Below are 24,925 nucleotides of genomic sequence, written 5' to 3'. Positions count from 1 at the left end.
ACTGGACAAAAGTGCTGAGGCTGGGAATGCTCAATACAAACTCTGTAGCTATAACATAGCTACAGAAGAGAAATACAATAGAGAAACTATTAGTCCTCATCCGTTCTTATCTTACTTTCAATGACTATAACATTCTCTCTTGGCTGAAAGAAATCAAGTCAGGGTACTTCAAGATAATTAACAGGTGGCTAGTCTGGAGAAAAAACTGATCATTTTTCATTTTATAAGCCTAAACAGGTTACTCCCATCTTAAGACTCAGTTTTCTTCATGCTGATACTTGACATACTTACCCCTTATAAATTGTCAAGTGCTACACAAATGAGAGCTGGTAGAATTCTTATAATTCCCCAAATGACTATGACTTAGCTATACGATTGATGTATTATTAGCTTAAATCCAAATCCCTCCGAGACAAAACTGAAGGGAATCCAAGGAAAATACTTACAATTAGACTATAGTAATTTACTTTCTAGCAGATTTTCTAGAAAAAGTCTAGAAAAAACAAAAATCAAAGCTAAAGAAAGACACCCTTTTTATTATATAATAGTGTTCCAACACAGTTGCTAATGGAACAAACTGAATTATAATCAGCCCATTTCCTTGCCAAATATTTAAACAGGGCCACAGATTCAAAACCTAAAGTTTAATATTATTCATCCTGCAATGCTACAGATAGTAAATAAATAAGAACTTATTTAAGGAGATTAGTCAGTATTTTTAAAGGTCAAAACATAACAAACTCATCAAAATTTTCACTGAAATTAAATCTAGGGGACTTCAAAGTAATTAAAACTAAAGCACTGTGCATTCTGAATTCTGAAGTCACTTTACTTAATTCACTAATGTACCAGAATGAAGCCATTCAGGTCAATTTAAAACTCTGATTTGTCTATAGCCACAAATAATTAAAAGATACAAAATACCCAAGAAATTATAATTGTTGTAATACTACAAAGGAAAAAAATGATGGGACTTTAATTTCTATAAACAAATCATTTTAAGAAATGATTTATTTTTAAAGCATTTTTGCACAAGTTTTTTATATTTATCAGTTTCCTCCAAGAACTCTCTTACCAAATCTGCTATAGGTGAATTTAAATGAATAAGAACTTTATTTTAGTAAATTTTTTATGCATATGTAAATTTAAAAAATAAATATAAGGTAAAATGAGACAAAGACATGTATGATTGGAAAAGAAAAAAAGATTGGTCATATAATAAGAATAAAGGAAAACAGTAATGAAGAATGCCTTACAGCTAATTCTTTATGACAAAAATCTAGAAAGACATAGACATGAATCACATAATATGAAAAGACATGGATGGGATGTTTTCTGCACTGATTAGGCTACCAAAATAAAAACAAAAGAATACCAGAATCCTCTTGGTCATAACACCACACATTTGTAAGAAGCAAGCTCCTGTCATAAAATATCAGCCAAGGGAAATATTGGCAAATTGTCAACCCTACTATCTGCTGGGGGTATCCAAAAAATTAATGAAACTATAGATCCACAAGTTTCAAAATAAAATCTAAAATAGTTCCTAAATAAGTTGACACTATCTCCCTCAACAGTATTTTCCAGGAGGTTGCAGGGTGGGGGCACAGATTGCTTAAGGTAGATTTCAAGTGCTCAAGTCAATCCATACCTCTTGTCAGCAAGATCAGTTTTATTTCCCACTAGCATAATGATGACATCACTTCCCCTTTCCGTTCTGACATCATCAATCCATTTTGTGGTTTGCTGGAATGAGTTTACATCTGGTGTGGAAGGGTGGACAAAAAGTTGAGTATTATTACAGTTACCTCTCTAGGTGATGAACAAACCATACCACCACCCTGGCTGAGGCTGGCACATTAAGACCTGCCCTTTTAATGTGCCTGCAACATAACTCCATTTTATCTGATAACAACTGTCAGTATTTTAGAGATACTGAAAAAATAAGTTTTTATGTTGGAAGACATTTTTATATTCCAAAATTTGCAAAATAAGTACAAGGAGTAAATTTAATGTATTTACATAGATATATATATATATATAGATATGTGTGTGTGTTATATATGCACCAGTAGTGACAGATGTAGCAGATAATATGGTTTTATATTGCCTCCCTGCTTTTCCATCACTTACATTTATTTCACAAAATAAAGCATGTCAAAAAATGTCAGCCATTAAGTCCCAACAAGTCCAGAGAATTGGTAAAGCTTTCAAGGAGCTTTTAAACATCACAGTTTGCATTGCTTAATCAGTTTGTGATCACTTTAACTGGGGAGGGGTTTGATGGCACCTTTAATAAAATCTAGTTCTTCAACTGTTAAGAATTCCTAGATATAGCATTTCAAAATGCTTTGGGACAAAAAGGAAAACAGGTAGTTTATGTTTAAACTCAAATTTGTAGCCATTTTTCTAGGAAAATTGCTTCATCCCCCAGCCAAGTTCCACCCATCTTAGTTAAAGTAAGCACAAAAACTTTTAAGCTGCAAAACCTGTCAATGCATAATAATGAACATACATTTTTTTGGGGGGAAGAGTAGTAGCAAGAGAGAAGCTTGCACATAGCAAAAGAATATGAATTACAGACTAATTTAAACTGCTACTATCTTACTGCCAGAGAAATCTAATTTACTCCTTTGCATACCTAGATCGAGTCAATAAATTACAACATACCACTTGGGATCATGATGTAATAAACTATTTTTTTTTTAATCAAAAGATCTAGAAATTGTTTTCTCATTTTTGTGGTCCAGATCCATTGAGAGAGGAAGCAAACTTACTCCACCAATGAAGAAACTTAAACTCAGGTCTTCCTAATAAAGGGGGTCCTCTATCCACTAATTCCAGGTTGTCTCTATTCTGAAAGTATATTAAGATAAAGAACTCTCTGGATCTTTTCCCTTTTTCTCCAACAATGTTCTGGTACCTTGGCTTACTAGAAAAAGAACTTGATTTGGATTCAGGTAACCTGGATTTGAATTCTGGCTCTGCTATTTATTCACTGTATAAGACAATATCACTTACGTTCTCTCATTCCCTTCATCTGTAAAATGGGGACAAGTTGGAAGAGGTTGTGTAAATATTAAAGCACTCTAGAAATCTAAGTTCTTTAACCCATTTCACATATAAATTTCATGTGGAGAATTTCAGTAACCTCTTCTTCAATAACCATATCTCCACAGAAAATACAAAGTAATACAATATTCTCAGGAAGCGGTAGGAGAAGAGACTACTAATAGTTTAGTCTCTAAATTGTACGCATTCTGAGTGAGAAATGGCAGAGTAATTTGTTAGCAAAAAAAAAAAAAGTTTTAGTCATGGAACCTAAATTCCATCAAATGAAAATGAATACTTAACAGAAAAATGCAGTGTTGCAATTTCTCCACCTTCCACCGACTCTGCCCTTATTGCCAATTATAAACTATCTAGGAGGCAGGTGGAGAAAAGCCAAGCAGCAGAAACTCTCTAATAGTCTTAAACTGAGCCTTGGAAAGCTAGAAAATTATGTGAAATCTTTAATTCAAACAATTTATTTCTGAAGAAATTTTAGAGTCAGTTAGATGAAAGACATTCCTCCAACCAAAGTCATTTACAGGCCTGAGCAGTAGACTGCCATGATTAGGTAAGAGGAAGATCATGTATAGTGTAAGTATAAGCATTTACAAAAATCATCAGCGTACATGTTTCTGATACAGCCTGTCTATTCTAAATTTTGCTATGGTAAAGGAAATGTTTTACATGCTAGTATGACAAATGAGCACATGATGATAGAGCATGCAGCTAAGCTAAAGGCAGACAGAGGATTAGAAATGCAGAATTCCCCCCACTCACTTGTGATATCATAAACAACAACTGCCACAGTGGAGTCACGAATGTAGCTAGGGATCAAGCTCCTGAACCGCTCTTGACCTGCTGTGTCCCATAATTGCAACCGTACCTGACAACAAAATCAGTCAAACAGGCAAGAAAAATAAGAAGGGTCAACCCAGTGCAAAATACCTACTTGTGATATCGTAAACTACTACGGCTGCAGCGGAATCACGGATGTAACTGGGAATGAGGCTACGGAAACGTTCCTGACCCGCAGTATCCCACAGCTGCAGCCTGATCTGTGGGATGGGAGAAAATAAATAAAAAAAAAAAGGCAAACTAATACCAAAAAAGAAAAAAGTAATGATGTTGTTTTAAAAGGAATGGGGAAAAAAACAAACTCATGCAGGAATTTAAAAAGTGAAGGGTAGATACAGGAACAAAGTGCACACTCTCCATCCCATAAGGAAGCACCAAAGGCACTTATGCTACTTGGTTTGTTGGAATCTGGTGGAAATAAGACAAACAGATTTCCTTCCGCAAATATCCCTTTCTGTTCTATGGAATCCCAAACTGTCAGTCCTACCAGATAATTAAAGATGGACTCATTTGCTGATGTACAATTCGTGATGATACAGGATAAAAATGGAAGCAGCAATGAATGGGGCTGCACAGATAATAGAAAGGACTTACAATTGGCTGGTTTGCCACTAAGCTCAGTTGTGTCACTGACACCCAGGGCACAAGAGAAAAGACTATTTTTTTTTTAAAAACCCTTACCTTCTGTCTTGGAGTCAATACTGTCTGCTATTGGCTCCAAGGCAGAAGAGTGGTAAGGGCTAGGGAATGGGGGTCAAGTGACTTGCCCAGGGTCACACAGCTAGGAAGTGTCTGAGGCCAGATTTGAACCTAGGACCTCCCATCTCTAGGCCTGGCTCTCAATCCACCGAGCTACCCAGCTACCCTTGAGAAAAGACTATTTTGATCATTATTGGTTTTCCTAGTATTGCCTCACTCAACCAGAAACAGAAATTTGGGGTTTGTTTTTTCTGAACTGTACATAAGCCAAATATTCTAATTTTTCATACTCACATGGGAGAGGAAAAGGGGGAAAGGAAGGAGAGTAATGGTTAGTAGGAAGCCCCCTTACTGCCAGAAATTCACTTCTAAAGTCTCCAAATTAAGGAACTCACAAGATCTAGGTTAAAATACAAAACAACATTCACAATGCTCTCTCTAGCCTAAGTAAATGGCAATTTTTTCAGGGGGCTTTTAATGAGAAGATGTTTCTCTAGGGAAGATATTGGTTTTTTGTTTTGTTTTTAAGTTTTGGCCACCATCTTCATTTTCAATGCAACAAACATCTACCTTGGAAAAATTCCTATAAGCATATACATTTTATTTAGGATGAATAAGCATTCAGAAATGAGAGGCAAGAGTCTGGCAAAATAAGACTTCCCCATTTACTTTTACATATCATCTTGCTATAAATTATCCAGCAGATATTTTATCAGTTCTATTTCCCCTCCAACTCAAATATTCCCCAATGCCTACCCCTAGGAAAGAAGGGAAAAATATCCTTTTAAGTCTTTCCAAACTTGTAGTTCTCTCAATTTCTCTTGCTCCTCTTGGAGTCCAAGGCAAAAATGTTGTGTGAATCTTCTTCTCACCTTTATGTTCTAAGTAAGTCAGTGGGATGGAGAGTGGGCATACAAAGACAAAATGTATGTACTAGACACCAAGTATCTGTGTGGCAGCATATGACTGAGTAAATTGTAAAATTTCTAGGAAACTTTCCTGAAGTTCTTACTCCTTTTGGTTCTAAATAATGACACAACATAAATTCTACTTACTGTTCGATCTTCCAAATACATTGTTTTTGATAAAAAGTCAATGCCAATTGTTGCCTATAAAACAAAATATAAAAAGGTGATTTTTAACATTAGCCAAATAATAACAGATGTCCCATTGTTAAGAATGGGAACTCTGGATTGAGATAATAACCACATGATTTTCTCAATAGGAAAAAAAAATCTTTGACAAAGCATGTATAATATTCATTTATGCTTAAAACCCTAAGAAGTATAAGCATAGAAGGAATTTTCTCTTAATATTTTAAAATATATATACTTAAAATCAAATTTTGTAAGCATCATATGCAATGGGGATACACTAGAACCTTGACCAGTAAATAGAGGAGTAAAATAAGATGTCCATTCTCTCCACTAATATCTTACATAATTCTGGAAATGTTATCAATAGTAATAAGATGAGAGAAAGAAATTAAAAGCATAGAGATAGAAAAAGAAGAGTTAAAACCATTCCCATTTTTTGACATGATGGTTTACTTGGAAAATACTAAGGACTCAGCAAAGATCCTGAGACAATAACTTCAGCAAAGTTGTATGCTACTAAACAAACTCTCCAAAAAAATTATTTGCACATATGTACAATATATACAATACAATAACAAAATCCAAGAGGCAATAATAGTAAAATTCCACTCCAGATCATTACAAAGTCCATAAAGTATCTAGGAATTAATTTACCAAAAGACTTGCATTTTATATAACAAAATGATCCTTGAAGAAATAAAGAATAACAAATGTTTGCGTGAATATTTAGAATTCATGGATGGGCCATGCCAATAAAATAGAAATGAATACTATCAAAATTAATGTATACTTTTAATGCTATAACAAATTGTTAAGGAGATACTTTATAAAGCTGAATAAAATGACAACAAAAAAGATTTAGATTCCCAAGGGAAATTATGAAAAGTAGGGATAAAAGGAGAATAGCACTTCTAGACCTCAAACTATATTATAAAGCAGCAGTCAACAAAATCATTTGGTACTGGTTTAAAAAATCGAGATGTAGAGATCAAAGGAAGAGACTGGACAAGAGAAAAATCAGAAAATGATACATATCAATAACTTAGTGTTGGATGCCCTTTAATTGGGGAATGGCTAAACAAATTGTGGTATCTGTTGGTGATTGGAATACTATTGTGCTGAAAGGAATGATGAAATGGAGGATTTCTATGTGAACTGGAAAGACCTCCAGGAATTGATGGAGAGCAAAGGGAGAAGAACCAGGAGAATATTATACACAGAGACTGATACACTTGTGGTACAATTGAATGTAATGGACTTCTCTACTAGCAGCAATGCAATGATCCAGGACAATTCTGAGGGACTTATGAGAAAGAACACTATCCACATTCAGAGGAAGAACTGTGGGAGTAGAAACACAGAAGAAAAACAACTGCCTGATCACATGAGTCAATGGGGATATGATTGGGGATATAGACTCTAAATGATCACACTAGTGCAAATATCAATAATATAGAAATAGGTCTTGATCAATGACACATGTAAAACCCAGTGGAATTGCACATCGGCTACAAGAGGGGAGGGGAAGAAAAGAACATGAATCTTGTAATCATGGGAAAATATTCTAACTTAATTAAATAAAAATTTCCAAATTAAAAAAAAACTTAGTGTTCAATAAACCAGAAAACATATATTGCATACCAAAAAACCCTCCTTATTTGAATAAAAATGGGAAAACTGTAAACTAGACTGGTAAAAATTACATATAGACCAATATCTCATACTATATTCTACAAGTTTACATCCTAAATGGATACATGATTTTAATGTTAAAGATTCTACAACAATAAAATGAAAGAGAAATAAAGCAAACCATATATCTGTCACAGGTATGGGTATATGTAGTTTTGTTGTTTTTTTTAAACCTTATCTTCCATCTTGGAATCAATACTGCATATTGGTTCCAATGCAGAAGAGAGGTAAGAATTGGGCAATGAGGGTTAAGTAACTTGCCCAGGGTCATATATAGCTAAGAAATGTCTGAGGCCACATTTGAACCTAGGACCTCCCATCTCTGGCCTGGCTCTCAATCCATTGAGCCACCCAGCTGCTCCCTATATGTAGTCTTAATTAAACAAGGAACTAAAGCAAATAAAAAAATAAAAATAGATAACCCTTGATTACATGAAACTGAAAAAACTTCTGAACAGATAAAATACATCTGGGATAAGGAAATCAATCAACTAGGGGGAAATCTTTGCATCAAATTTCTTCAATAAGTGTCTGCTATCCAAGATACATAAACAATTAACATATGTATATATACATATCTCAGACTAAAAGTCATCCTTCAATAAAATGGTTAACAAATATGAAGAATTCTCAAAAGAGGAATTGAAAAGCATTAAACAAAACAACCATAGGAAGAATGCTCCAAGTTACTATGAATAAGAAATGCAAATCTAAACAATCTTGAGGTTCTTCTAAAATCCTAAGAGTCAACAAAAAAGACAAAAGATGGTAGAGGCAGCTAAGTGACTCAGTGGATGGAGAGCCAGACCTGGAAATGGGAGGTCCTGGGTTCAAAGCTGGCCTTAGACACTTCCTAGCTATATAACTTTGGACAAGTCATTTAACCATAATTACCTAGCCCATATGCTCTTCTGCCTTGGAACCAGTATGTAGTATTGATACTAAGACAGAAAGTAAAGGTTTAAAAAAAAAAAGACAAACTATGAGACCTTGGTACTGGAGAGATGTGGGAAGATAAGTCTCATTAGTGCATCTGTTTGCAGAACTATGAATTAGGACAACCATTCTGAAAAGTAATTTGAAATTGCATAAGTAAAGTCAACCAAATAAAATGAAAAAACCAAATTCTTTGACCCACAGATTCCATTACCAGGCTTATACCTCAAGGATATAACTGATAAGAAACTCCAAACATCAAAATATTTATAGCAACATTTTTTGTGGTAGCAAAGAATAGGAAAGAAAGTCGATTCCTTTAATTAGGAATTGGTTAAACAAAATGTGGTACATGAATGCAATGGCATAGTAATGTACTCTAAGGAATGATCAATGTGATGAATAGTGAGAAGCAGTGAAAAATCTACACAAATGAATGCTGAAGGAAGTAAGCAGAACCAAGAAAACAAAATATACAACAACTACAATGTAAAAATACCAAACACCCATACTCCCACATTCCCACCCCGACTCAAATATTGAAAAATTATAAAGAATAATTAAGTACAAGGGTTGTAGAACATTCTACCCGTTACAGAGGTGGGAGGCAGACAAGTTTTGCACATTTGTACCTATTTGCAGAAGTCTTCAATATACTGATCAATTGTGCCGATTTTCTTTCTTTTTGTCTTATGTTACATTTTTGTTTTGTCTTATTATTTGTTGTTATTTTTGTTTTACTATATTTTTTCCTTTGGGTAAGGAAGGTTACTAGGACCATTATGGTGATGTTTAAAAAAAAAATAAAAAATGTAAAAGAATGAATAAAAATGTGAAAAATCCCAGCTCAAAAATAAAGAAATGAAAAGAATTATTTTCAATTAGAAGGACTTTTCCCAAGCTACTTTTTAATTCAACCCACTTATTTTTACAGATGAAGAAAGTGAGGCCCAGAGGGTTTAAGTGATTGTTCCCATTCATACAAAACAGAAGCAGAATTGGAATTCAGGCATCTTTCCAGTGTACCATTCTGAATGGATTGTGTAGTAGAGACGAATGACACAAAGATGAAAAGAGTTTAAATGCACAGAAAGAATTAAAAGATCAGGCAGATGTTGATAAGTATCATAAATGAAATGTGAACAAAATATTATATGAGACAGAAAGGACTCAGACTGGGAGAGGGACTTGGAGGCATTTACTTGAGCTGGGCCATAAAGGATGGTTATAAGATTCTGATGAGCAAAAATAGAAGGGACATTCAAAGGAAGACAAACACCATAAGCCAAGTCATCTAAGGAAACTAAAGGAGAGGAGTAATTAAAGTAGTTGAATATTCATTAGTTTAATGAACATTAAATAACAACCTTGCAAAGTGTGAGCGCCCTGCTAGATGCTGGAGCTATAAAGACAAAAAAAATCAACAATTTCTACCTTTAGGCAGGAAGAAAATAGCATGTACACAGAAAACTAAATATAAACTATAATGCATAGTAGATACAAAGTAATTTCTTCTGGAAGGATACTAGCAATTAAGAGGATCAGATGAGAAGATAAGCACTTGGAACTATGCCTTCAAGAAAGATAAGCAATTCTATTAAATAGAAATGAGGAAGGAGTATATTCCAGGAATGGTATATATGCAAAAGCACAAGAATAGGAAATGAATGCAATACATGTCCAGACTCAGTGGATAAATGGAGCCCTGGGTGTGGAGTCTGGAAGATCCGAGTTCAAATGTGGCCTCAGACACAAGTAACTATGTGACCTTGGCAAAGTCTTTCTCAGTTTCCTCAATGGTAAAATAGGGACAATAATTGTACCAATCCCCCAAGTTGTTGTGAGAATAAAATGAGAATATTTGTTAGGTGCTAAATAGAGTGTGTATCAGTTACCAAATATTTTTTCTGCCTTCCCAATTATCTCTTGCATGCAATCCCTTCTCTCTACTCACAAAGGTACTGCTTTAGTTCAGGGCCCTCATTATTTCCCATTCAGAGGACAATAACGTATTTAGCTCCCCTGTCTCAAATTTTTCCCTATTTCAATCTATCTTAAACACTGCTACCAAACAGACTTCTCTATGCAGAAGTCATTCGTATAATTCAATCAATTCCAATGGGATACAATATAAACATTTTTGTTTAATTCTTATGGGTTTTTACCTTGTGACCCTAGCCTATTTAACATATCCCCCCTTCAGCCCTGGTTCCACCCCAATCTGGTCAAACTAACCTCATCACTCTTCTCCAGGCTCTAATCTATGCCTTTGCACTGGCCCTCCCACATGTCCAATATAAACTCCCTTCTTACACTGGTCTCACAGAAACCCTCTCTTCCTTCAAGATGCAGCTCAAGTACCACCTTCCACATGAAGTTTCCCAATTGTTAGTTCCCTCCCTTTTGTACTATATTTTATTATTTTGTTTTCTTTGTGTGTATTCTATTCATAGTCAGTCACTCACACACACACACACACACACACACACACACACACACACACACACACACACACACACACAATATTTGTTGCTGGGTCTCTTCAGGTGTATCCAACTCTTCATGACCCCATTTCGGGTTTTCTTGGCAAAGATACTAGAGTAGTTTGCCATTTCCTTCTCCAGCTCATTTTATACATAAGGAAACAGAGGCAGATAAAGATTAAGTAATCCACCCACGGTTGGACTAATAAGTGTCTGAGGTCACATTTGAACTCATAAAAATAACATTTTATCTACTACACCACCTATCTACCTAGAAGACAATAGGTGCTTCATTCAAAATACAAGAGCCTAATTTTTTATACATAGGCTTGAATATGTCCCTCTTTTGTGAAAAAATTATTAGTGACTCTCTATTACCTCTTGTATAAAGTTTAAAATCATTGTATGGCATTAAACAGCCTTAGCAACATGGGAATACATCCTGATGAAGTTTTTCCTGATAGTCCACTCAGTATCAACCTTCCCTCTTCAAACTCACATAGCCTTGTGCTTTGTATACTCCAATATATGTACTATATATATATGTATTACACACATATGTAATATATGTGCTATCACATTATTCATGTTTGTGCCATCCACTTTCCTCTAGTCAAGATCCACAAGGACATTGTATCCACCTCAACATTGAATACAGAACCTTGAAAATACTCATTTTACAGATTACAAAGTCACCGAGGGAGTGACATGATCTAGGTTTGAAAATAGGTCCTATGATTCTAAGTTCAACATTCTCAATTTCAGTACTCTCTCTAACATATGTGAGACCTTCATGTACAAGGTATTTAGCTGGGGATACAAAAAAGGTAGACCCATCCTTGTTCCCAACAAACTTGCATTCTGTGATGGGAGATACAACAGGTATATAGAAAGGCATATATATAAAGAATATATAAAATAACAATAATTTCAAGAGAGAGAGAGAAATGGGGCGATCTAGAAAGATCTAAGGGAACAGCACCTGCATGATGCTTTAAAATGCTTTAAATGAGGCTAAGGATTTGAAGAGGTAGAAGGCAAAGAGGGGTTGCCTATACAAAGAATAGGCAAGAGGTAGAACATGTAGAATACAAATGGCTAATAAGTCAATATGGTTGGAAAGTTAGGCAGAAGCCATATATATTTTGAAGGACTTTAATGCCAGGTTGAAAAGCTGTTTAATCCTAGAGACAACAGAAGCTATGAGAAATAGCAAAGACATTTGATTAAATTTGGGAAATGCATAGTTGGAAAATCTTAAACCCTTAAAACTACATTACCCAAAATTCCTTTCTGTATTATCTAGAATCCTTTTCCCTTTTCCAGTATCCTCTCATTTAGAGGATGATATTTAACTTTGCTGTGACTCCTTCCATACTTTTTTTTACTTGCAACCAGGCCAAGTTCAGGTAGTTCTTTTACTTCAGTTATTATTAATAAAACTTTATAAAAATATAATACTTAGTTATTAAATATTAATTTTAAAACCTACATTTATGGATGACCACGAAGCAATATGAATTCTCAAAATTTTTGAGCAGATAGCCTTGCAGTAGAGATAGTAAGTTTACCCGGTCTCTGCCCAACAGGAGGGCCGGTGGCCAGGTTTCCCTGCGCTGCTGCCCTGGTTTTCCTGCCCATAGAAATAAGGTGTAAGAAAATCTAAAAATGATACTCATGGTCTAACCAGAAAGATGGTAATTCTCTCAATAAAAGTAGTCAGATTTGGATAGAGGTTTGTGCTAAAAAAGTCCCACCATCGCCCAGCAGTTCATGCTGATTTTTACTTTCTCCATATTCCTACAGGTATAATGTTAACTAAAGTCTGAATATTAAGTCTTGGCCTCCACCAATCAAAGGCTGTGTTTGGACAATGACCACCTTTGGGGTCCTAGGCAAGTTACTTCCTCTCCCTGAGCATGTTTCCTCATCTGTAAAAGGAAGAAGTAGTACTACTGGTAGCTTGAAACCCTTTCTTGTTCTAACCCTGTGACACAGAACTTCTACATCTGTGCCTAAGACTTGACTCAAAGTCTCTACCAGAGTTCAATTTTTTACTGCTTCTAGCGCAGTCTTGAAATAGTATCTCTATTAGAAGGAAGGAGAGAAAGAGGGCAAGGAATGGGCAGGCAGTACCTATGCACAAATAAACATATAAGAACCCGGGAAACACAACTCCGGGAAGAAATTGGGAGAAACTGGTTTTCAAACTCACCTCTCCCACAAGATGTGTGTTCATGGACAAGTCTCTTAGTCTTGATTTCATTTTATGTAAAGTAGGGATAATAAGGCTTAAAATACCTCTATTTCACTGAGTTGTGAGAACAAAATCAGATAATATATGAAAAAGCACTTTAGAAAGCACTATAGTTAATTATTCCATATGTTTGTATATAACAATCAAGAGCTGGGAATTCTAGAGTCAGTGTAAAGATAGTAATTATAGAGTAAGTAGGTCTTAGAGTCAGAAAGGTCTAGATTTATGTTCCATGTCTGATACATAAACTGACTGTGTGATCATTCTCACCTTTGTGATGCTGAGCCATAGATGGTACCTTAACACTGGATGTGGCATAGCAAGTTCTGGCCTGTCTTGACAGAGACAGTTTCAAGGAAGGAAGAAAAGGGAAAGTTCAGGCAAATTTCTGGGGAGGGGAGGAGAAGAAAAGAAGAGAGAAGAGGGAAAAGGAAGGGCAAAGAAGGGAAGGGGAAGGCAATGGAGAACATTTATGTATGCAGATGGAGGAGAATGAAAGAGGATATAGAACAAATAAACTGTCATTTTTGATATTACATTTTGCCCCAAATGTAAATATGTCTGATATTTTGGTTTTATTTTAGACTCAATTCTATATTCCATGTATATTTATGGAGTATTAGCAGTATTGGGTTGTTGTTTTGCTGAAAAAAATACATCACTTGGTTCAATGAAAAGGTAGAAGAATTATTATCTATAGACGTTAACAGTTCTCATTTAGGGTCTTAATTTCTTTTATTCACTACTAAAAAGTAGCAAAATACCAACAGCTCCAAATAAGGATCTTATTATATTTTAATGTAATTATATAATAGGTCCTACAAAATTATATATTTATGTAAATTGCTCCCTTTGCCAAAAATAAAACAACACAGGCATTGATACTCTATGTCCCCAGTCATCAGAATTATCGTGGGATCATAGAATCACTCAGTTTTAGCTGAAAGGCTTATAAAATTTTAGACCTGGAAGAAATCTCCTTAAGGCCAATTATTCTTTACCTGAACTTATTAAAAGCAAAAGATACATTCAAACCATTATAGAATGGTTTACTATCTACTTTTTTAATAGACAGTAGACCAAATGGAGGAATAATGACAATAGTAAAAACATCAAAGTAACTTTAAACTACAATTAGGATACATTCTAGATGCAGAGTCAAGAAACAGGTGCAATTTTCAAAGTAAAAAAAAAGCTAAAGAGTTTAAGGAAGAAAATTTGAGGAATATTTTAGAGAGAGAAATCTAAAAGAAGAAGAGGTGGAGATTGGAAGTATGAAGTTACTTGGGAAAAGAGAACTTCATGAAAGAAAAGGAAAGCATATACCTTTTGAGATTGGTTAGTAAGGGGTTACGTATATCTAATATATATCTTACATTTCACTTTTACATCTCACTAAATGTAATTAAGTATTTACATACCTGGTAGGTGTTATCAAAACTGTCATACATGAATCTGGTGATCAAAGACGTCTTTCCAACTGAAAGCAAAGTAAGGACAAGGTTACTCAAAATTAACATTTCACATGTTCCAATTTAAATTTTTCAATTCCCATTTAAAAAGTATTAAATATTAAACACTATCAGGAAAAAATAAATTTGCAGTAGAGAGCAAAAATTGGAGTAGAATGAAATATTGACAGAAAGGTTTGTAAATCCTTTGGAAATGGTTTCTTCATTTCCTTCAACCATTCATCCATTGGAGAATGACTGTCACTAATATTTTATATAGATGTTAATTCCTTTTATATCCTAGTTATCAGGGACTTAAATGAGAGATATTTAAATGTAAAGTTTTCCCTCTAATTGACATTTTTCTTTCTGTACTGATTGTGTTCATACAAAAACTATTCAACTTCCTATAACCAAAATTATCTATTTTATCTTTTAAAAAATTAAATCCTCACTGATTGGGAGAACAGTAAAACAAATTGTAACACAAGAACGCAAATGACTATTATGTTCAGAACTCCTCCTTTGAGGTTCATACTATCCAAATATCATCCAATTCAGATCCTCCTAACCATTATCTATTCCCCCTCTCCCCCAAGGCATTCTTCTTCTTTCTTCATTGAGTTTAGTGCCCATCTCAATCTCTCAACTTCCTCACAAAATGGTTGCTCAAACAGAAAATAAGCTGCCCAGCTCCCAACATGCATTATTTCAGCAAAACCTTGATGCTAAAATGACTAAATGATCAAGAAATCAAATATGAAACTGTAGTAAATAATTTTTCATCCCAAAATGCACAGAAGTCATCAAGATGTTCAAATGGGAATAGGAAGGGGTAGGGACTCAAGAAAAAAAAGTACAACCAATCACAGATAGTACATTTGTGGTAGGCATAAAGAACAAGGAACTTGCTTGAAAAAACCTCAGGGATCTTGGAAGACCCAAGGAATAGCAGGCATAGTGCCAGAATGCTCAGATCCAGACAGCCCAGGCCTAGGGACTCTTGAGGTCCTGAGATTCCAGAGAGAGCCCCAGGAATCTGAACTTCAAAGATGTAGAAGACCTGGATAAGAACCCAAGGCAAACAAACCAACTGCTCCACCCAAAAAATGTAGCTGAGGATCAAGAGAAGCCTTGGGCACAAAGTCACAATTCAGAAACTAAAGCTAGAGAGATAAGAAAACACTAACCAGTATAAAAAATTGCTATAAATCTAACTCCATAACTATAAGCAAAGACTCATAGGAAAAAAAGGATTTTCCCCAATAATTACATGAAAAACTAGAAATAAATGAAGAAAAATATTGTAAAATTAAATACTCTTGAAGAAAGAATAGAAGAGAAAATGGCACAGATTGTCTGAAAACTTAAAATGCACTAGGTCAACTAGTATGAGGGAGCTAGGTGGCACCATAATGCACAGAGTGCTGGGCCTGCAGTCAGAAAGATATGACTTCAAATTTAGCTGTTTGACCTTGGACAAGTCACTTAAACTATTTGTCTCAGTTTCCTCAACTATAAAATGGGGATAACATTTTAACAAGTACTTACACTGCTGAGTTGTTAGGATCAAATGAAATAATATTTGTAAAACACTAAGCACAATGCCTGACACAATGCCTGATTTCTCTCCACCTCGTATTAGGGAATTTCTATATATATATATAAGTACCTTACTTTCCAATTCTTCAAACTACTCAATCCCCATGGTCCACAACACTACTTCGGCTGGCAAAGATGGCCATACCCTTGATTTTGCCATAATCCACAAATATTCCACTTCCATGCTCATAAGCCTCAAAATCCTTTATTTAATTATACTCTATCATTCCATCTTTCCCTATAACACAAAACTCTATTCTTTGTTTTCTGTGATGTTATAACTCCTTTGTTAATTTCCAGACTATCCATCCCTGCAATGGTTCCACTTATCACAGTGGCTACTTTAAACATTCTTATTCTCCTTCAATCCTCCCATGAACAATCCCCCCAAAACTTCTCAGTTGAAGATTTTGAATATATTATGGTCGTTTCCCGAGAGCTCCTCCTTCGTTCCCAACTCTTCATCACACATTACTCAGACATCTCGCCCTACTATCTCTTTTCACCTGTCTCTCATGAAGATGTGGCCCTCCACATGAGCACAAAATCCTTCACATAGACCCCTGAGGATATCCCCTCCTATCTTCTCTGGTAGATTGCTCATTTATCATCCTCCTGTCTCATTACTCTTTAGTTTCCTCCTTTTTATTGTCTCCTTTTCTCCTGTCCACAAACATGCCCATACCTTTAAAAAACTGAAGCAAAAATTTCCACTAACATCTTACTCTCCTTCCGTTTATGACTAAATCTTTGGGCAAGACATATACAATTGGTACCTCCACTTCTCTCACTTTCTTCTAAACTCTCTGCCATCTGGGTTCTGACCTCATCATTCACCTGAAACTTGTTGTTATCAATGCTAAATCTAATGACTTATTCCTCCTACTTCCCATCCCAGCCTTTAGAAATACCAACCTCTCTACCTAGATAATATCTCCTTATTTTAGGTTTCTGTGACATTGTTCTCTCCTGGTTTTCCTGTCTATTTCTTCTCAGTCTCCGCTGAATCACTGCCAAGGCCATACTCACTATCCATAAATCCCATCCTTCCTCCTCCAAAGGTATACATATCAAGACCTCTTCTTCCTCTGTATAATCTCACCTGATGATATCATCAGCTTCCATGGGTTCAACTACAACCTCTATTTAGATGATTCCCCGAAAGAATTTGGAACACAAAAATATAGAGGTAGAAAAAATTTTAACAGATGAAAAGCATAAGAAAACTTTTAACTAAAATCTAAAATCTACTTAAGCGAAAGCAAATGACCCTGAAGACAGAAAGCACAGAGATAATATACAGTTGTGGTTTTCCAGAAAAATATGGAAAATAAATAATTCTGACTACTGTACTGCAGAATGTAACATACCAAAACTGCTCAAAACTTCTGAACACAGTAAATGAAGCACAGACCTAACAATTTATAAATCAACAAAGAAAATTCTATACTTGCCACTGTATTACATGTATTGATTAAATTTCATAATTGCAATAAAAATTTTTTATGCTGTCAGGAAAAAGTTCTTCAAATACAAAGGAATGATCACTTGAACAATCAGTATTGGCCCACAGTAACATGAAATCAAAGCAAATGGAATATATTCCAATATGAAAAGGTGCTTAATTATAACACAAAATAACATAGAGAAAAGCTGAACTTAATCATCAACTAAAAAGGAGGGGTCTCTAAACTGTGGGGTATGGCACCTTGAGAGAGAGGCAAAAAAAACTCTATGGCCAAAACTATTAGATATTTTCAAATACAATTGCTATAAAAATACATCCACTTCTTCAATGAAAATAAGTTCAAATAGAGGTTAACAAAAATGAAACTAGTAAGACAAATAAACTGGTGAGTGCACCAACCACAGATCAAAATACCAGAAATGAAATTGAATCCAAGTTGGTCAAATTTCAATACATCATGTGAACTTTAAATTACTCCACCTACTTAGTCTAACAAAATCAGGAATGGCTTGTGAACTTTAGATTTCTCCACCCTACTTAGTCTAACAAAATCAGGAATGTCTACACCCATACTTAAGGATTAAGTGTTTAGGAGGATGGCCTTTGATAAACATGTGCTAGCAAATGACAAATCAGAAATAGCTGGCAGACCCCTGGGCTATCCTAAGTCAAGCTTAAGCTACCACTGGTACAGATGAGTCACAGGAAAGTGATGTAAAACAGGCTATATATTTGGCATCACTTCCTCTCTCAGGCCTCTTTCCCTGGAGAGGTGGCTCTGGCTGACAGCGTGCTAAGCATTCTGACATCTTGGCGTGGTGGCAGCTATTGTCCGGTTTGGCAGTGAGCTTTCCTTGATACTATACTGGGAGAAGCTGAGTAGCTAGTTCCAGTGAGACATCTTAGCTGAGCTCTCTTGGAGTTTAGGCTGATTCCTTTCGCCTTTACCTTCCAACACTATCCTCTTAAAAAGCCACTAATTTGAACTCCCCCTGGCACAGGCCAGGCAGAAAAAATCCTACATCTTTCCCTCTTCCTTCTTCTTAATTTCTTTCCTCTATATTAATTAAAATCACCATAAATTTCCATATGACTTGGGTATTTTATTTGGGATATCCCCTGGTGACCAAAATTAATTTAGTTTAGATCACAGTCCTAAAATTATCCTTGTAATCAGAAAGTATAGGCTTAGGATACAAAGGAATTAATTGTATCTTTGCAATTCTCCTTACATTTCAACATGAAGTCTGTGAGCAAAAAGAAACAACATGTGTATCCAAGTTTTTAAAAACTACAAAATCATGTATATTTCTCACAATTATTCACTTTAGTAAATAAATAATGACAGGCTGACTTCCAAAAACAACAACTTCTTTAAAACTTACTTTGAAAATTCTTGGAGAGAATTGCTTAAAAAAATTTTTTTAACGGAAATTTGTTTAAAAATTTTATTCAGGGGGCATCTGGGTAGCCCAATAGATTGAGAGCCAGACCTAGGGATGGGAGGTCCTAGGTTCAAATCTGGCCTCAGACACTTCCCAGCTGTGTGACCCTGGGCAAGTCACTGGACCCCCATTAACTAGCCCTTACCACTCTTCTGCCTTGGAACCAATACACAATATTGATTCCAAGATGGAAGGTAAGGGGTTAAACAACAACAAAAAAATTTTATTAACTCAATTTTTTTAAAGATACGTAATATCCTTTTATGATAGAGTTTGGAAAGCAAAACCCCTTGATACAACTGAAAATAAAATCTAAAACACAAATAAAAAGCCCATTTCTATAAAATACAATTCACTATTTTTATTACTGGAACATACAAGTGCTATTACTAATAAAAAGGAAACACTGATAGTTATTTTATATGAATGTTTAGTGGCAAAAACTTGAAATCTAACCAATCAAAAAAGATGATTTGAAAATACCTATTTAGTATGTTGACAAGACAGGGGAATTTTTCTAACTTTCTTTTTTTAAACCCTTACTTTCCATTTTAGAATCAGTACTAAGTATTGGTTCCAAGGGTTGACGAAGTGGGGTTAAGTGATTGGCTAAAAAATAGTGTCTGAGGCCATATTTAAACCATATTTGGACCTCTGGTATCTAGACCTGAATCTCTATCTACTAAGTCACCTAGCTGCCCTGACAAGGAAATTTTTCAAAAAAAATTAAACTCTTGTAAAATAAAAAAAAATTAACATTTACCAAAACTACCTCTTAAGACATCATAAAGTTATTCACAGAGTAGTTAAGTGAAAAAAATCTTACTCAAGTATTTGAGAAAATTGCCTTCCAAGAGTTGATGAAGCAACAGATGAATAACACGGGGGCATCTCATCATTTACTCTGCCACTGTTCCCTTTTTTATATTAGATAAAGCTTCCCTAGCTTCCTTTATGTCCCCACTAAAGTCCCATCTCCTGTAGGAAGTCTTTCCAGATTCTCCTGGATGCTAGTGCCTTCCCTTCACTGATCATCTCCAAATAATCCTGCTTCTATTTTGTACATAGTTGTTTTCTCCATGAAGGCTGTGAGCTCCATGAAGGCCAGGATATTTTGCCTTTGTATTTCCAATGCTTAGCAAAATACCTGGAACACAAGATAGTGCTTAATAAATGTTTGCTAACTACTAGACCTGGCAAGTATACCAACTGGTATAATGTATGTGGAAAATATAAATATTTCTGAGTGAAAGGTAAACATTAGAAAAGCTACATATTATAATCCAGATTAAATTGATTTCCATCTCCAGGAGGGAAAGGAGGAGGGAGGGAAGAAGACAATTTGGATCTTATAATTTCAGAAAACCTATGTTGAAAATTATATGTAACTGTGAAAATAAAATATCTGGGTAAAAAAAGAAAAGCCACATTGTAAATTTTCTATACTGTACCATTCTATACAATACTTCAACAATAAATTATCAATTGCCCTTTATTATGGTCATTGCTTTTGTCAGATTTTAAAAATTGTATAGTTAGTTTAAATAAAAAGAACCAATGCACTCTACTTGCTCTATGTATAACATCCATTAAATACAGATGTTAAATCTTCTGGATAAATAAGATACATGATAAGATCAGTTTAATCAAAATCACTTTCATTTCATCAACATAACTATTACTTTGTCTAACTTACAAATTGATATTCCATTCACATAGTAGATTTCAATGTGTATCCAGGAAACCATCTATTTTGGCTAAATCCTTTAGCCTAAGGCTTACAATACTTCCTTCTAACAGTAGTTAAAAAAAGTGAACAGTAAGCACTTTTACCAAAACCAGAATGAGCAATGAACTAGAAAGGGTAGTCTTAAAAAACAAAACTCGAAAAGTTTTGTTTAATGTGACAACTAGTAACATTAACTAACAATCCAGTGCTGGATATTTAATCAACCATTACAGCAAAACCAATATATTGGCAGATGTTATGCAAGTTAATTTTTTAATTCTCATTTATAAAATTCATACGATTTACAGACTACTTTAAAACACAAAATTCAGGAGCAGCTAGGTGGCTCAGTAGATTTAAGAGTCAGGCCCTGGGATGGAAGGTCCTGAATTCAAATTTGACCTCAGACACTTCCTAGCTGTGTGACCCTAGGCAAGTCACTTAACCCTCATTGCCTTAGCCCTTACCACTCTTCTGTCTTGGAACCAATACTTTTTGTATTGGTTCCAAGACAGAAGGTAAGGTTTTTTAAAAATAAATAAACAAATAAGTGAAATTCTACTCTACAGCGCATATGGATAACATGGAAATAGGTTTTGAACAATGATACATGTATAATCCAGTAGAATTGCTTGTCAGTTTCAGGAGGGGGGAGGGAAGAGGGATGGGAAAAATCATGAATCATGGAACCACAGAAAAATATTCTAAATTTTAAAAAAATTAAATAAAAAGCTTAAAAAAAAACAGTTTGAGATCTGATATCACATTTTTTTTCATTAATTCCCTTCATATTCTTGATTATTCTTCCAAATTAATACTATTATTTTTTTAGCTCGATAAAAAGAATTTTTTGGCAGTATGATTGGTATGGCACTGAAAAAATTAATTTAGGTAAAGGTGTCACTTTTATCATATTGGCTCAGACTATCCATGAGCAATTACTTTCCTAATTGTTCATATCTGACTTCATTTGTGTGAAAAGTGTTTTGTAATTATGTTCATATAGTTCCTGGGTTTGTCTTAGCAGGTAAACTCCCAGGTATTTTATGTTATCTACAGTTATTTTAAATGGAATTTCTTTTCCTACTTCTTGTTAGATTTTGTTAGATAGAAATGCTCTAATTTATGTGCATTTATTATTTCAAATAGTTTTAAAATTGATTCTCTAGAAATCTCTGATATTTTCAAAGAGTGAATTTTGTTTCCTCACTGCCTATTCCAATTCTTTCCCCCCCCCCCCATTTCTTTAGTAAATTTAGTACATTTCTAGTACAATACTGAACAATAGGGATGATGATAGGCAACCTTGCTTCACCCTTGATTTTACTGGGAAGACTTCTAGCTTATTGCAATAGATGCTGCTTGCTAATAGTTTTAGATAAATACTGCTTTAAGCAAGTTTTTTAAAAGAGTTTAAAATGAGATTATAAATAAAATGAGATAGTTAAGATAAGGAAAGAAGTGAGAGTTATGAAGAAAAAACTTGGAAAGAATTAATAACTGGGCATAAAAGGTACAAAACTGCCAAACCAAGTAGCTAACTCTTTGAAAATAAGAATGAACAAATAGAAGTTATGATTCCATAAGACAACAAAAAATATTAAAATGAAAAACTGAAAAAATAAAAACATAAGCCAGCTAATATCAGAAATTAATGCGCCCCACCCCCCAAAAAAACAGATTAAGTAGAGACAGACTAGGAAATCACTGAACTACTTCAATGCTATAATTTTAAAAGGTGGCTGGACATCATATTTCAAGAAAACATGAAAAGAAAACAAAAACACAAGCACATTAATGTACTCCTGGTGGAGTTGTGAACTGATAAAACTGGTACAATCATTCTAAAGAACAATATAGAACTATGCACCAAAAGTTACTAAACTTTGCATACCTTTGAACCAGCAATATGCATCAAGTAAAAGGAAAAGGGCTCATATGTACAAATATATTTGGAAGGAGCTTTTTTTTGCTTTTTTTATGGTGGTAAAGAAGTAGAAACTGGAGGAGACAGGTATAAGAATAAAAACTCAAATCAACAAAAATTGTTGGGAAACCTGGAAAGCAACCTGGCTGGCACAAGTTAGGTACAAACCAACATCTCACACCATTTACCAATATAAGCTTCAAATGAATATATGACTTAAAAGAGTGAAATTATAACAAATTGAGGAGCAAGTAAGAAATTACTTGCCAAACACCTGACTTCTTTCAAGGTTCAGTTCAACAGAAATCTTCTCTTGTTCCCCAGTTATAAATGCTCCCTCCATTCTCAAACTATCATGTATATACTTACTTTTTAAAAATATTTCATTTCCCTAGTTCAAGAGTTTTTAACCATCTTTATTTTTTTACATGGACTCTTTGAGCAGTCTGGTGAAGTCTATGAACTCTTTTCTTAGGATAATTACTTTAAATATATAAGCTACTGAAAATACTTATTTAAATAAAATTACTTTAAATACATAAAACATAACACATAGGACTGCAAAGGAAATAAATGATATTTAAATACTTAGCAAACCTTTTTAAAAAGTTTACAGACTCCAGATTAAGAATGTTTGCCATAACTGAAAGTCAGTCCTTTAGGGCAGACTGTTTTTCTTCCTATCTTCCTCTCCCCAAATGTGTAGTACAATGCTTTCTATGCATTAGGGTCTTAACATTTGCTATAATGAATTAAAATTTAGTATCTATAAATGTACTTTAGTCATCAGTTTAAATATCTTACACAGATACTTAAATCTGAAAATGGTCTACAGAAAAACTAAATTTATGTTCAGTGAATCCTTTTTTTAAAATATAAATTTTTATACATACAAAACAATATATGTAACATAATAATATAATACATAATGTGAGGTTTAAAATGGCTCTGAACCCTGGGAGGCTACATCCCCCAGGACTCTCTACTCCCAATTTCCTCAGACACCTCCCACTTCCTTTGTGGGAGGTGTCTGAGAAGATATAAAAGAAGAGAGAAGTGACAGTTTGGGCACCTTTTCCGCAGAAGTGCCTTTTCTGGAGAAGCCTTTTCCGGAGAAGTTGTTTCCAGGGAAAGAGCCTTTGGCCCCTGCATAGCTGCTAGAGATCAAATTTTCTTTAGCTTTTCCCAAACCTTTATATTCCTAGTACATATAAACCTATCTAACTATCCCTAGAGTCTGGCTTGATTTAATTTAATTCCCTAGCATAATTATACTAAAAAAGAAAGTCTGGTCAATTTCCCTACAGAAGCAAAGGGGGAACCATGGGCTACCTTTCTTTCCATACTTTTTCCATCAATATTCCCATCAACAATAAGATCTAAGTATGTCATTAGTCCCTTGGAGTTGTCCTGGATTCTTTCCTTGTTGAAAAAAGTTAGGTCATTCACAGCTGATCAGCATTATTGCTATTACTATGTACAATGTTCTCTTGGTTCTGCTCACTTCATTCTGTGGCACTTTATGTAAATCTTTCCAGTTTTTTTGTGGTCATTGTGTTTGTCATTTCTTATGATATGATAGTATTGCATTACAATCCTATACCACAATTTGTTTAGCCATTTCCCCAATTGATGGACATTCCTTCAGTTTCCAGGTCTTTGCCACCACAAACAGCTGCTATAAATATTTTAGAACACAAGTTTCTTGTCCTTGATTGACTTAAGAAATAAACCTAATAGTGAAATTAGTGGATCAAAAGGTATACCCAGTTTTATAACTAAATATAATCCCAAATTCCTCTCCAAAATAGTTGGATCAGTTCATAGTTCAACCAATAATATATTAGTATCCCATTTTTCCACATCCCCTTCAATATTTGTCATTTTGCCCTTTTATCATTTTAACCAATCTGATAGTATGATAGCATCCCAGTTATTTGATTTTTATTTCTCTAATCAATAATGATCCAGAGCAATTTTTCATATAGTTATATTTTGCTTTGCTTTCTTCATCCAAAAATTGTCTGTTCACATCCTCTGACATCAGTTTGGGAATGGTTCATACACTGATATATTTGACAAAATTCTCTGTATATTTTAGATTATAGATTTCTATCTGAGAAACTGTCCACCAAAAAATTTTTTTTCAACCTACTGCTCTCCTAATATTGGCTACATTAAAATTTATACAGAAACTCTTCAATTTAATGTATTCAAAATTATCCATTTTGTA

At 34.5% G+C, this 24,925-nt stretch overlaps 1 protein-coding gene across 2 annotated transcripts in view; it reads right to left on the bottom strand.

Annotated features, from left to right (window-relative positions):
- RAB6A (RAB6A, member RAS oncogene family) overlaps positions 1-24,925 on the bottom strand; it is an 80,710-nt gene that overhangs the window by 27,558 nt on the left and 28,227 nt on the right. The window contains exons 2-5 of one of the 2 annotated variants that reach the window (XM_001363181.4): positions 14,492-14,550; positions 5,661-5,714; positions 3,829-3,934; positions 1,652-1,763 (exon numbers count right to left, since the gene is read on the bottom strand). In XM_001363181.4, the coding sequence (XP_001363218.1) occupies positions 1,652-1,763; positions 3,829-3,934; positions 5,661-5,714; positions 14,492-14,550 (331 nt within the window). Of the gene's footprint in view, positions 1-1,651; positions 1,764-3,828; positions 3,935-4,000; positions 4,107-5,660; positions 5,715-14,491; positions 14,551-24,925 lie in introns of both variants that reach the window. The other variant, XM_016422009.2, reaches the window with a different exon arrangement.

This window comes from Monodelphis domestica, chromosome 4 (assembly GCF_027887165.1).
Source record: "Monodelphis domestica isolate mMonDom1 chromosome 4, mMonDom1.pri, whole genome shotgun sequence".
Lineage (NCBI taxonomy): Eukaryota > Metazoa > Chordata > Mammalia > Didelphimorphia > Didelphidae > Monodelphis > Monodelphis domestica.
Note: the sequence above shows the minus strand (reverse complement) of the source record. Positions and strands in the feature narration are given on the sequence as shown.